The following is a 15,266-nucleotide window of genomic DNA, read 5'->3' on the forward strand; positions in this document are numbered from 1 at the left end:
TATTCATACAACATTTAACTGAATTTTAGGTGTCTTCTATACCTCAAACTACTAATTATCCATGTAAAATCATATTTCACACATACTGTTCATTCACTGGGAAATCTATTCCCAGTGAAGGAACATGTCTGTTCCTTCACTGGTTAGAAGTTGATTTTTGCATTTTCAACATAATTTTGATGTATAATATGACTGAAGGTACAAGAAAATTAAATTTTTTTCTTTTATTTTCATTAACTTGAAAAAATCCCAGTAAAGGAACACTTGTTTATTCATTGGTTTTTCATCGCTTTGTAATCCAATTAATAAACACCCCCTAATCTCAGTACTTGCTTATGTTATGATGCTTAAAATAAATAAAACGTAACTTCAATAACCATATTTTGAATTCTCTCTTTCACAATGAGGGAAAAAAATCATTATTATATGCAATTAATTGTACTTTAAACGGATGACTACAAACCCTGACCTTATAATTTGTCAAAGAAATAAGGCGTGGAACAGATACTAACAAATTCAAAACTTTTTCCAGAGAAGACTCTAAGATCAGGTAACTCAGTGCATTGTTAGATGACTTCCTATTGTTAGGTAGTAAGCTACTGTTACCAATCCATCGAAATTAAAACGTTTAAAATCTTATTTTTAAAAAATATCTATGAAATGTTCCTTCACTGGGGTGTGTTCCTTCACTGGTTGGTTTACCCTATATCGTCTTAATCTTAAAAGAAATTTCCGGAAGTGTTTCGCAGAACTATTTTACCAACTATTTAATTAAATTTTAATATTTTTAAAAATCTCATTCTTTACCCTTTTACGTTTATTATTTCTTCATTAATATACTAATCAATTTTTTTAGTACTATAATTTAGGTTTTCTATAAAGTAAAGTTCCTTTCTAAATTATAATCAAGTTTTTTTTTGAAGACTCATATTGCTCCAAGGGACCTACTCAATAATTTCGCTATTTCCAGAATGAAATCTGTTTGATCGAAACATATTATTCCTTGAAAATTAAAACGAGGAAAAAATTAACTTTTATTATTTATCTAAGCTTATTCCATTTATTTAATGATAGCGGTATTAAGGTTACGGACATGTGATGGAAGCCCCGTTTACTATTATACTATAAATGCATTAAATCATGTAGCTTGAATAATTTAATTCAGGTCCTTAAATTAAAATGTTAAGGCTTGCAGCAAAAAAAAATTGTACTGCATTGATTTTTTTTACAAAGCAGTGAATTATTAATTTTTTTAATCTAAGAACCTGTGCCTCTAACTTATGTAAAACTTATTTTAATATCGAGTGAAATAATTTAATATGATGTGTAACTAAATGGATAATCTCCAGAAACTGAATCGAAAATATAAAAACTTCATTGATTTAAAAAAATAATAGATGATAATAAAAATAGACATGTTTTGAGCGTACAATAATAAAAGTCACAAGTTATTCAAGCCTGACAAGTCTTGAGAATGGGCGATAATATTTGAAAGCTCGACACTTGTCGACTTTTACTACCCTCTTCACATGATTTGAAGCCAGTTGACTTTTTATCGTCAATTATACTGTTTTACAGTTGGGTCTTGATCTTTATTTTGATAAGGATTTTACACTCGTTAAAGTAAACATATGCATTTTAATATTTTAACAGGATTCATGTGGTCTTTAAAAACGTAAGAGCATCAATATTGTAAAAGTTATATATTTAACTTAAAAATTAAAATTTTGAGACCAGATATTTTGAGTTAATGAAATTAAATATTTTATCTTTTAAGTTTTTGTGCCCCCATTTCAGTATCTTAAGGATCTTACGAGCTCTGTTTAAGAAGAGAGTATCAGATATATATAAGGAAACAAAAATAATCATAGTAGCAGTATTTGGTGGTAAATGTAGCTTATCGTAATTGAATAATATGCTGTGCGACATTTTATGGTGAATTTGCGAACGTAAGTTTCAGAATGTATCGAAACATGAGGATGCCATTTTCTAATCATATTTATCCAAAGAAAACCAGCAATTTTTTAGAATGAAGCAATTTTTTAAACAATTAATCATACAATATGCAGCATATTATTTCAATATCTCATTCTTAAACATAACATATTTCAATGTTTTTAAAATGCCACTAAACATTCAGCAATTCCTTGAGTTATAGAAAAAAGAAATATCGTAAATTATAGAAAACTCTATGAATGTGCATTAGAATTACTATATAATCTACATTTTATTTTTCAAGCACTTTTTTCCCCTTCAAACTTTGTTGCCTAGAAGACTCGATTAAAGCTGTAAAAATGATAATCCCTAAAATTTTGTATATAGCTATAATAAGTTATGTTAATTTGATTTTAGTATGAAATCCTCGAATAAATATAGCAAAAACAACATAATCTAAATAATATCAGATAAAAAGTTAATGTGTTTAAATTCTAAAAACTTAGAAGATCATAAATAATTTATAAATCGATTCAAATTTTCTTTTCAAAGGGGATTAAAATAACTTTTTTTGTTTTTGGACAGAAATCAGCTTAAAAATTGTCTATTGCCTAGAAACTTCGAGATATTTTCTATTAACAATTAATAAAACCTCTCCAAGCAATCACAGAACTTTATTTCAATTTTTTATGCCCACCAGTTTTATTCATAATAAGTTGATAATCTTATAAAACTGATATTTTCAGAATGAAAATTATAAGAATAAATTTAAAATTTTAGTGTCCAATGGATGACTGATTCTCTATCTCTCCCTGCCCCTCTGCAATGTAGCCTCTCAGGAAATAATTAAAATCTTCAGTTTCATCAGTTGTACACAGCGGAAAAATAAATAAATTATTTATGATTAATAAACAGTTAATAACTTTCGGAATGATCATTTTTCGTAAGTAGCGCACTCCAAGAAGCGTAACTATTGTAGTCGCTACTGTTTTTCATAGTTTGTAGTGTAATGTAAAAAAGTATTTTATAACCGTCGTTGAACAACCGACCCAATTTGTTTGGATTTACGACTACAAATGTTCAACTCCATACCCTTGTAATTTCGAACCCAATCCAGAAAACGAGGGAACTGCTGGATCAAGTATTGGGAGAAATTTGCCCTCGTGGAGACCTTTTTGATGGAACTAACCTGCATTTACGTTACGCGGAGAGGAAAACTACGAAAACCTCCTATGGTTAGCCTGACGACAAGGGGACTCTAACCCATGATCCGTCTACCAATGAGGATATTTTACGTCAGCACTGTGGTGTGTGCAAGGCAAATGCGGAATTCTTATGGACCAGCCATCGCTGAGATTCGAACCCGATTCACCTCATTGGAAAGCGAATGCTCTATTCCCTGATCCATCAGGGCTCTTAAAAAAAGGATTGTAGTAGTGAGTAGTGCAATACAAAAAAAAAACGGTAGTTTGTAGCAATTCCAGGCAACAACTTTTAACGTTAGTTAAGAATAGAAACACAGAATAACTAACGGAATAACTTCGACGGTTTTGGAATAACTGACTGGCTTGTGTAAACATGGATAAATAATTCTTAATTATTCCTTATATTTAATGTAAGCCAATTTCTTATTCAAAACCACTTTGAACATGGTTTTAAATTAAGTTCTCCAACAAAGTTCGTCTCTTCAAAGTATTGAAGTAGTTAATAAAATCCAAAGTAGTTTATAGTCACTACATTTGAAAAAGAGTAGTTGTCGTTTGCTACATTTGTAACAAAGTAGTTGTAGTAAACTACAAAAATAATGTAGTTTTTCCTACCACTGTTTTCTCCTGTTAAGACTCAGGTACCTTCCAATAACCCTAAATAAGCAAATTGATTTGTGCAGACTATACTTTAAGTTTCTCTGAATAAACTTTTTTCTCCGGATTCAAGTTCTTGATCAGCAAAAACCGTAATCTGGAAAATAGGGTCCTAACAATTTAAGCAAGAAGCCTAACAGTTTAAGCTCTTAAGAGAATTGTCTAAAGTTTGGGCCCATTCGTGTAAATTTTACTTTTGGGGTCTTTTCGAAATTAATAAAGCGAATGAAAAAGATTTTTTGCGTACAATTATGAAACTTCATTATCCAAAGGAAAATCCGTGTAAAAAATTATTTTTTATAACTATTGGTTGATATTTTTACTTGAAAAATTTTGATTTCAATAATATTCAAAATTTTTATACAAATTTAATCTACGTAATTTTAAATGATAAAATCCGGAATTTGAGAGGAATCTGAAAAATTCCATACCGCACAAAATCGTAGAATTTAATGACTCAGTTCCACGACATGGAGCTTTTGAAGCCCGCTCCAAATATCTTCAACTTTTGAGAAGTTTTTCACCTAACGATTGATTTTTTAAAATATGCAATTCATAATTATTCCGTGATGTTATTATTCATTATTAAATAATAATAATAGGGAACAAATTTTTGGTTGCATATATACAAATACTTGCCTAACTCGGAGGCGAGAAATTTAAATCAGAAATTAGTTTACTCCTAAAGCTGCAGTTTCTTTAATGACATTTTCATTTGATTTTTTTGTCGAAATGTACAAGTTTAAAAACATTATATATAGCAGGGGGTCACGAAAATCTTGCAACAAACTTCAAGGTAAGTTAGGGTACATCTTCAGGTTTAAAATTCCAAAGAAATCCAAGCATGGAAAAGTTGTCGTACGCCACTCGGAGCGCTTATTTTATTATCATCTATTTCTTTGTCTGCTTCTGAACAGGTACCCTTTTTTATACGAAATTATCTTAATTTTTTGCTGTTGTTTTCTATAATTATGGCTTAAAATTAAATTCAGCTGTTTTATCGTTTTAACTATTTTATCGCAATTTAATTATTTGGTGACTGATTTGACAATCTCGTCAAATCATTTAATTCTGATAAGACAAATAATACTGAACTTACTTAAAAGTAATTTTCGACAATAATTATTAGAAAACATAAAATTGAGATAATTTTGTTAAATAGAAGTACCTGTTTGGAAGAACGGGCAGAAATAGTTCATAATAGATGGGCATCGCTCAGTGCATGACATTTCCGTCTTCTTAGGCCCTTATATACCACGGAGGGCCAAAACTTGCAGATCGGTTCTTTGAGGTTCTATTATTTGAACCGAAGCATGGGTTGCAAAAACTGTCTCAATTGATGTTTGTCTAGGATTGATTTTCATATCCTGCCTGTTGGCTTGGGTTGGTGCTGTTATAAAAAAATAAAAATAGGACCCAATGATAATAAAAATTTAAGAGAGATAATTAGGGCCGAACAAATCTATATAGGTTTGTACAAAAAACATCATGCTGCAATTTTTTTTACCAGAAGAATACACTTCAAAAAAGACATACCTCTTGCTCTCCATGGAAGTTGTTTTGTTTACCAACAAGAAAAATCCACTAGTCCATTATAATAATGAGTGAGTCCACTTTATGGGAACTCACATTTTATTTTATGCATATCGCTGAAAGAACTCAATGTCACAATATTCAAAGGCAAGGTATCACATAGCACAGTAGCTCAGGAATGAGAAAATTTTTATCAACAGAGGCACAACTGGTGGTTATCTGGAACGGTGGGTAAGACACGACATCGAAGACGCCACACAACATAGCATCGTCCCTGACGCTATCTCGAAATACTTCCATTTTGGCGTGTTAACTATATCGAAAAAACATAAATTTGACTTTTTAAGAAGAGATGGTCACATCAAATGAAAACTATCCACAATGGAGACTGCTATTGAATGTCAGCGGAAGCACCCTCGTGGGGTGGAAGAATGAACGCCATGATACAATTAAACGAAGCTCCGTCTCTCAAAGAGAGGAGGGGGTAAAAAATGAAAAATCCCTGTTAAGGGATCGTAGAGTATTGATACGAAAATTAATTCGAATGCACCCGCTCGTTGGAACGTTGGAAATGATGAAAATCTCAGTATTCGGCGCGAAGCGCCGCTAACTGATTCGTCTAAATTTGAGAGTCCTAATTTGCATAGGCATAAATTTCAAAGTGAAATATATGAAAAGTTCGCCACAGCCTAGCGCTGTGGAAATCACGTGAGTGGTAGACTTGTGGGCTCTAATTCTTGGTCTCAGGGAGTAGGGATCTAAGTAGTTTCACTAGCTTTCGTCCTTGAGTAGCTCTTTCATTTCTTGAAAAATTTTGAGGAATCTGGTTGCGGAGTTAGTGGCATTCTTGGGTTGTCTTTCAGCTTTAGGGATCCTCCTGGGTCTTGCACCGCAGCCTGTAAAACAGGCTGGGTGCTCACCATTACAGTTGATGCATGTCGCTGGTTCTGTAGGTGGTTTTGTGCACTCGTACGTGTAATGTTCTTTGGCGCATTTCATGCAGGCAGGAGCTGTGGCAGTACAATTTCTTTGAGTGTGCCCAAATTTCTGACATTTGAAGCATTGGACCTGGAATCTGCCGCCTCTGAAGCGCTCGATCTGTACTGGCTTTTCTAGGATAGTCTTAATGTTGTAGATGTTTCTGTTGCTGGCTGTATCCCATTGGATGATGAGAAAAAGTGGGAGGGGCCTAAGTGTGGCATCAGCCAGATTAACTGTAACTGTGTGTTAACTGTTTAGTTTTAGTTTCAGTTTGCTTTTATGTTTAGTTTCAGTTTGTGTTTGTGTATCTCGTTAAGTTGTTATTAAATGTGTTTGCGAGATGCTAGATCCTGCTCATTTATTTAATATGTACTGAAATAATACATAACAACACATGGTGGCAGCGGTAAAAGAAAACAAATTAACGCAGTACGTTTTGACTCTCCTTCGATATTCTGAAATTACATCATGACATCAGCTCCTGCATATCATATAACGCCGCCAGAATCATTTCCTTTTTCGATTCCCTCGGAATGGCCTAAATGGAAGCAAAGATTTCTACGTTTCCGAACTGCTTCTGGACTAATAACAAAAACAGAAGAGGAACAAGTGGATGCTCTCATATACGTTATGGGCGATAAAGCCGAGGACATATTTCTTTCGCTCAGTATATCGGAAGAGGATAAAAAGAAATTCCAAGAGGTTTTGAATAGTTTCGACACTCACTTTGTTGTTAAACGAAATATAATATTCGAACGAGCTCAGTTCAATCGGCGAATTCAAAAAGAAGGTGAGTCTGTCAATGATTTTATTACTGCTTTATATGCTCTTGCTGACAAGTGTGAATATGGTAATTTACATGACGAATTGCTTCGTGACCGTATAGTTGTTGGTATTAAAGATCAAACTTTAAGCGAAAAATTACAACTTGATTCTGAACTTACCCTGCAAACTGCAATTGACAAAGTACGTCTTTCGGAATCAGTTAAGAAACAACAATCACTACTAGTTGAAAATTCTACAGTTAATGCTATTAGTCAAAAGAAGAAATATAATAAAACAACTAATGCAGACAAAAGTAATTTTCATGATTCGAAAAGTAAATATCAAGATTCGAAGACTAATTATCAGCGAAAAAATTGCAAATGGTGTGGTAAACAGCCACATGAAAAAAGAAACTGCCCAGCAAAGGACTAAAATTGCAGAAAATGCAAGAAAAGAGGACATTGGGATAATGTTTGTTTATCTACTATTAAAAGAGTCAATGAACTTTGTGATGCTGGTTTTGTAGGACTAGTAGGAAGTACACAAGACACAGATGAGTGGGTTGTTCCTGTTAAAATACTAGGAAAATGCATCCAATTTAAAATTGATAGTGGTGCAGACTACTCTGTTATTCCAAGCAGTATTGCCTCCACAGTACTCAAACATGCAGAACTAAAAAGTGCAGATAAAGTGATTTTTGGCCCCGATAAGACACCCTTGAAGTTAATGGGAAAACTGCTTGAAAATGTTGAATATAATGGAAAAAAGTGCTTAGAAGAAATTTATGTTATAGAAGGACTCCAAACATGTTTATTAGGAAAACCTGCCATAAAATTTTTTGGACTTGGTCCCAATATCCAATATCAGTCTGTGCTCAACATTACAAGTTTTAATCCTTTCCATGAATTTCCTTCGTTATTTCAAGGACTTGGCTTACTGAAAGGAAGTTACCATGTTGAACTTAATAGTGATGTTAAACCATATGCCCTAACTTCTCCACGTCGAATTCCAATACCACTTCTGGAGAAAACTAAACTAGAAATACAGAGAATGCAAGAATTATATGTTATTCAGTAGGTAGAAAAACCTACTGATTGGTGTTCTCCTGCAGTGGTAGTACGAAAAAAAGATGGAAGTGTGCGAATATGTGTTGACTTAACGACACTCAACAGAAGCATCAAAAGAGAATGGCACCCATTGCCAACAACAGAATACAATTTATCACTTTTGGCTGGGGCGAAAATCTTTTCGAAATTAGATGCAAACTCTGGGTTTTGGCAAATTCCTCTTGATGAAGAATCTTCATATCTCACAACATTCATCACACCCTTTGGCAGATTTCGTTTCTTACGTCTACCATTCGGAATATCATCTGCTCCAGAACATTTTCAACGTAGAATGTCACAAACTTTAGAAGGTCTTCCTGGTATTATATGTCACATGGATGATATACTCGTCTGGGGTTCAAATCAAAAAGAGCATGATGAATGTTTAACATCTACTTTAATCCGTCTGAAAGAAACGGGAATCACTCTTAATAAACAAAAATGCTGTTTCTCTGTTAAATCTATAAAATATCTTGGTCATGTCATTGATGACTCAGGAATACACCTAGATCAGGACAAAGTAAAAGCCATAAAAAATTTCAGAAACCCAACAAACAAAACTGAACTGAAACAGCTACTTGGAATGGCAAATTATTTAGCAAGATTTATTCCACGATTTTCAGATATTATGGCGCCTTTGATTTCTATGTTATCCACAAAGAATAAATTTGTTTGGAACTCTCCTCAGGAAACCGCACTAAAAAAGTTAAAAGACATTTTGTTATCTGAACCTATACTTACCATCTATGACCCAAACAAACAATCAATTGTTACAGCCGATGCTTCTTCTTATTGATTAGGAGCCACACTGTGTCAAAAGCATGATTCTACAATCAAGGTGGTAGCTTATGCATCCAGAACTCTAACTCCTACTGAACAACGTTATGCTCAGATAGAAAAAGAAGCCCTTGCACTTACATGGGCATGCGAAAAATTTTCCAATTATCTAATGGGTACCAAGTTCCTTTTGGAGACAGATCATAAACCTCTTGTCCCAATACTTACTAGAAAATCTTTGGATGATTTAACACCTCGCCTACAACGTCTCAAAATGAGGCTCATGAGATATTCTTTTGATGTTTTCCACACTCCTGGGAAAAATCTTTGCGTAGCAGATGCACTATCTAGAGCACCACGTCAACAAGAAACTCCAAATCTGGAATTGGAAGAGGAAGTTGAAGCTTTTATCAATCAAGTTTTAGAATCTGTTCCGATGCCTTCAGAGAGACTTTACCAGATAAAACTAGAACAAGAGACTGACTCAACATGCAATATGTTGATCAATTACGCTTCTCAAGGTTGGCCGGAGAAAAACCAGATAGTACCATCCTGTTTACCCTTTTGGCCTCTAAGATATGAAATCTCCATACAGAATGGCTTGTTAATGAGAGGAAACCGAATAATCGTGCCAAATAGGCTACGACAAAAAATATTGGGCAAAATCCATGAAGGGCATATGGGAATTAATAAATGTCGAGCTTTGGCGAATTCAGCAGTATATTGGCCTGGCATCAGTAAACAAATAGAGGAATTAGTTCGGGACTGTCCTTCATGTATACAGGAAGCTAAAAACTGTTCTGAACCTTTGAAACCAACTAGTTTTCCTCAGAGACCATGGGAAATTGTAGCTATGGACTTATTTAAACTCCATGCAGAATGGTATTTATTAGTTACAGATTTTTACTCACGTTATCCAGAAGTGGCAAAACTGGATAGTTTAACATCAAAAGAAGTAATTTTACACTGCAAATCAATTTTTGCCAGACATGGAATTCCAAATGTTGTAAGATCAGATAATGGACCACAGTTTGAAGTTACTAGAACAGCAGAGTTTCAAAACTTTGCAAAAGTATACGGTTTTAAGCACATTACTTCAAGTCCAAGATATCCTCAAAGCAACGGTTTTGTTGAAGCAGCAGTGAAGATAATTAAATTAAGATTCAAAAAGTCTAAAGATCCTTACTTGGCTTTATTGAGTTATCGGACAACACCTTTAAAGAACGGCTACAGTCCTGCTGAATTGTTGATGGGGCGTCGACTACAGTCAACCTTACCTTTAGCAATTTCACTACTTCAACCAAAGCTAATAGAGAAGGAGATACTGGAAGAAAAAGAAGAGAAAAGAATAGAAAGACAGAAAAAGGATTATGATCGGAGGCACAATGCTCATGAATTGAAACCAATACATCCGAGTGACAAGATATGGATAACTGATAGGAAGGCTGTTGGAACTGTACAGAGAAAAGCTGAATCACCAAGGTCATACTTTGTTAAAGAAGGCAAACAAGTGCTTCGACGGAATAGGAAACATTTGATTCCAGGATCTAAACTACAGATTCCACCGCTAAACGATGATTTAGAGGAAGCTCTTTCAGAAAGAGATAACAGAAGGAGCTTACCAGAAATAACGGATCCAGTTCCTACAGTGTTAACTCAAAAGAAGGATGTATCTCCAAAAACTGTTGTGACTCGCTCTGGAAGAATTGTGAAAGCTCCCAATAGACTAAATCTTTAAAGGGGGGAGATGTGGCATCAGCCAGATTAACTGTAACTGTGTGTTAACTGTTTAGTTTTAGTTTCAGTTTGCTTTTATGTTTAGTTTCAGTTTGTGTTTGTGTATCTCGTTAAGTTGTTATTAAATGTGTTTGCGAGATGCTAGATCCTGCTCATTTATTTAATATGTACTGAAATAATACATAACAACACACTAAGCTCCTCCCCTCTTCTTCGCTGCAGCTGAACTATTTTTTCCGGGAGAAGTCCGAAGTCTTTAAGGTATTTCTCCAATTCGAGTAAATCTGTATCAGTTTGAAGACCTCTGATGAGGGTTTTCATTTTTCTATTAGGAGTTGAGTCCGTAATTTTGGTGCTAGAGGTGGTGGGTTCAGCTTGTTCGGCCTCCTTCTCGCACTCTGCCGGCACTGGGATGTCGGGAGCTGTACCTGGGTTTGGGCTGGTGCCCTCTGAGTCTGCTGATGTTGTTTGGTTTACACTAGTCTTGGATTTTTTCTTCCTTTTCTTTATCTTTCTCTCGGAGAGATTGGGAATATCTGTTGTATCCATCTGAGTGGTGGTCTGTGGTTGTATCTCAGGCTCAATGATTGGAGTAGATACGTCTATATCCGTGATTTGAGTATCCATGTTTTCCACTGAAGTCTCGGAAGTCTCGGTTTGTCTGGGGGTTTCAGTCTTAGTAGAATCTCTGGTCTTAGCTAGGGTCTCAATCGCCTTGATCTCCCAGTCTTTCCAATTTTCTAAGAATTCAGTGTCCTCAGGGAATAACATCATCCTTCTTTCTGCAAAAATTCTAATTTCCTTTATGGAGTGTTCTACATAGTTTGATTTCATAAGTGTCTTATATCCTTCGATCATAGCGTCTATGCCCTTCTTGGAGCTCTGTTCGAGTGATGCATGATGGGTGAGTGGCTTAGCAGCCGTCCTTTTGCCTCCACGTCCAAATCTGTGATAGGATGACATTGTAGCTAGGGAGCTCGGTCACAACACAACCTTACTCCACAGAGTCTGGAACGAGAATCTATGGTCAATGTACCCGCTCAAAAAAATGGGCGATATTTATATAAAAGGTTGAAGATAGAAGTTAAAATACCTAAAATGCCACAGAATCGTGGGTGAAAAGGGACTTGAAGTGAACAGATGAACTGCCAAAAATCAAATCACAATTATACACAAACTGGGACTATAACTGACCATTCTCCATGTGTTCACATCAAAGGCTGCCGAAGGTCACAGGCGTGAAGGTCGACAGACAGTGAGGCGTCACAGGAGAGGGGTCAGGGTTCGGCCTAATTTTTAGGTCACGATCCCAACAGAAAATTGAGATTAAGTGATACAACGTCACACTGCCTATGTCTGTGTTTCAAGAAAATACTTTTCCTTCTTCTGCATTTATATTAAAATCACCGTCAAGTCAGTAATACGTCAATAATAAAAGAATATAAAAAAACTTTAAATTGTTATATAAATACATTAAAGATGCCTGCTAGTGAAAATAAAAAGAAAAACAGCAGCGGTTTTTGTAGCAATGCATGCGCACTGTTTATTATTACTCTTGAACACAGTTGAAAAGTGCGGACGCCATCAAATCCAAATCAAGACCCATTTTGCCTATGGGTAATAAATAGTGCTTACGATTAAAAAGAACGATCCTAAAAGTTCCACAGATTGAAATAAAGAAATTTCTTATTGCTCTTTTATTTTTTTATTTTAATCTTAAAGTTCCTAATCAGACGTTGAAAACCATTCTGTAGAGAACTATCATCAAATCAGAAAAAAAAATTGCAAGTAAGTTTTTTATTATATAAATCATAACACTTACCTGCTTTATAAATCCAGGGAATTCCAAAATACAATGTTCTTTGTTTGAAAATTTTATTCTCAAATGGAATATCATAAAATATCCCTTCATTACTTTATAAGATGACAAACCATACAATAAAATTTTATAATTGTAAGATCCCGAAAGGAATTTTAACATATAACTTAAAAACAGAATAGTTGAATTCTAGTTCAAATTATTCATTCAAAATTGAAAAAATGCTTACTAAGGAAATGAAAAAAACTTATTAATAATCAACACAAATGATACTATTTCAAGTAATTTGGATGATTATTTATTGTTGTTTTCCGAATCATATAGATACAGATTATATACTATTCCAGTGTTTCCCAAAGTGTGGTACGCGTACCCCCAGGGGTACGAGAACAGTTTAGCGGGGGTACGCGTTCTTATGCGAAATATCTGGCAACAAACGAAAATTTCCCAAAATTTTATTTAAAAACAAAGCTAGTCATGAAAATTTAAGATTACGTATTTTTCTATTGGCTATTTTTTGCAGAGTTAACAGTTAATAATTAGGGATATCAACAGCCAGTTGTGATTTTAAACTTTTGGGCAATTTTTTTACAGTAAAAAATGCATTCATTTTGTATTAATGGTACACAGCGTTACGAAAAATTTAGAAAGGGTACACAAAAGTCATAAGTTTGGGAAACACTGTACTATTCTATTAAAAAACTAGAATATTCTAAAACTATTACAGTTCCGCACGTTTTAAAATCACATTTATTTTGTGGAATGAAGTAAGCAATGTGGACTTAAATAACTTCCTTTTAATTTATAATGAATTGAAAAGAAAAAGAAAATGTATTTCATCTTAATACACACATCTTTAATGATATGCGATCACGAAATCAGAAGTTATTGGTTGAAAGGATTGTTCATTAAGAAATAGTTCTTGAAATGTTCGTTCTGTTTCCGAATGATTTACCAATGTTCTGTTCTGGGTCGTTTATTCAAGTTCTTCTGTCTTTTCCTTAGGGAAATTTTGCTTCATATTTGCTGTTGATAAACAAGCGTGCTACTCTACCATTGGTTCTGATAGTTGTTGTTGTTCATTTACGTCGCACTAGAGCTGCACAATGGGCTATTGGCGACGGTCTGGGAAGCATCCCTGAGGATGATCCGAAGACATGCCATCACAATTTTGATCCTCTGCGGAGGGGATGGCACCCCCGCTTCGGTATCCCGACGACCTGCACGCGAAGTCGAGCACTTTACAGTAGAACAGTTTAACGAGGACCAATACCGCACACCCTCGGTCCCTACGCAGGCTGATCCAAGTGGTCACCCACCCGCACACTGACCGCAGCCAGTGATGCTTGACATCGGTGATCTGCTGGGAACCGTGTCTTAACGATCAGCCCACTGCGGGACGGTTCTGATAGAACTAAATGTGAAAACTTAATAAATAGAAGCCTGAAAATAATTTTGTACTATGCAAGCTATAACCATAAGCTTAAGTTTAATCAATATTTTTGATACTTACTTTGATATCAACCCAGCCAATTTAAACAAAAGAACAAAAAATTTGAGTTTCTTGTTGGACTCGGTGGAAGCTTGTTGAATTCGAAGAAGAGCCTTAGAGCTCATATAAATCTTGATAGGCTAAATTAAGTCTTACCTATTGAAACGCAGAGCTATAAGCGATAAGCAGACTCATATGTTTCATTTTCGGAGAGAAGTTTTATTTTTCTTTTAAAACAGAGAAATTGTGCATTCAAAATTTATCTAATTCTCGTAAAATTCCCTAAAAAGTCGTTTCTTTTTTCAGATTTAATATCTGTTGTTATTTTTATTAGGGAAACCTTTAAGGTAGAGTGCTTGATGTATAGAAGTTCTAATATTTATCGGTTGCTTTAGTTTCTTTTTCATATTTTTCTTTATATTTTGAAAGATATTCATTATATTGGAGGATTTCAAAAAACAAACAGTATGTATATACCTTTTTTTTTTATCAGTTTTCTTCTGTTGATAGAAAATTGTCAAAACTCTCTGTATGGATGCAAGATGTAAACTGTTGCAAATTCTTCCATCCCCTATACTTTAAGATTCTCAATTTATTTTGTTGTGAATTATTGTTTGATTTTACACATTATTTCCGTATCAATTCCAGGTTGCACCAACTTTAATGCCTATGTGTTAGTACATTTTCCCGAAGTGACTAATAATGTTTTCTTTCCACTATCTTTTATTTTGATTTCATACAAGCTTCTTCCCCATTGTTTGTGACAAAGTTTAACAGTAATTGGGCATTGTCCCTGGGGCAGATTTTTTTCAACAAATCTTTCTACCATTGTCTTTCTGCGTGACGTTTTTAATAGTAACTAATTTAAAGTAACAGAAGCAATTTGTGTTAACAAAAAAAGCTCACATGTACAGTATCAAATTCGATATAATTTCTTCAATTTTAAATGTATAGATTTTTTTCCTTCTACACCTGAAAAAAAATATATTTTAATGTGGGTTATATTTTCGCATTTGAATGGGAAAAAGCATGCGAGCTCGTATTTTGCAAATCGTCATCACATTAAAAAACAAAATTCAAAATCATGAAAACTGTCGCAATAACTGGACCGAAAGTAGTATCAACAACGAAATCACACAAATCGGTCTCTTCATAAAAAGACTTTCTCGTTGGAATAAATAATGTATTAAAAATATTGAACTGTAAAAGCTTTGCGAAGAGCAATAATAACTACGAAACAAAAAAAAAAACGATAGAAT

General features: G+C 34.3%; 2 protein-coding genes across 3 annotated transcripts in view; both read left to right on the forward strand.

Moving 5' to 3' along the window:
• Positions 1–15,266, forward strand: part of LOC107454085 (2-oxoglutarate and iron-dependent oxygenase domain-containing protein 3) — a 57,143-nt gene that overhangs the window by 14,577 nt on the left and 27,300 nt on the right. Inside the window, exon 1 of one of the 2 annotated variants that reach the window (XM_087156746.1) lies at positions 13,993–14,472. The exons of the other annotated variant lie outside the window; for it this stretch is intronic. The gene's annotated coding sequence lies outside the window, so the exon portion shown is untranslated. Of the gene's footprint in view, positions 1–13,992; positions 14,473–15,266 lie in introns of those variants that run through there. 2 annotated transcript variants of the gene reach the window in all.
• LOC122268711 (uncharacterized protein K02A2.6) lies at positions 6,780–8,978 on the forward strand. The gene is made up of 3 exons (XM_087155300.1): positions 6,780–7,347; positions 7,603–8,048; positions 8,154–8,978. The coding sequence occupies exons 1-3, from the start codon at positions 6,780–6,782 to the stop codon at positions 8,976–8,978; spliced, it is 1,839 nt and encodes a 612-aa protein (XP_087011426.1).

Source organism: Parasteatoda tepidariorum, chromosome 2 (assembly GCF_982258835.1).
Source record: "Parasteatoda tepidariorum strain Cologne lab strain chromosome 2, Ptep-v5.0, whole genome shotgun sequence".
In the NCBI taxonomy this organism is placed as follows: Eukaryota; Metazoa; Arthropoda; class Arachnida; order Araneae; family Theridiidae; genus Parasteatoda; species Parasteatoda tepidariorum.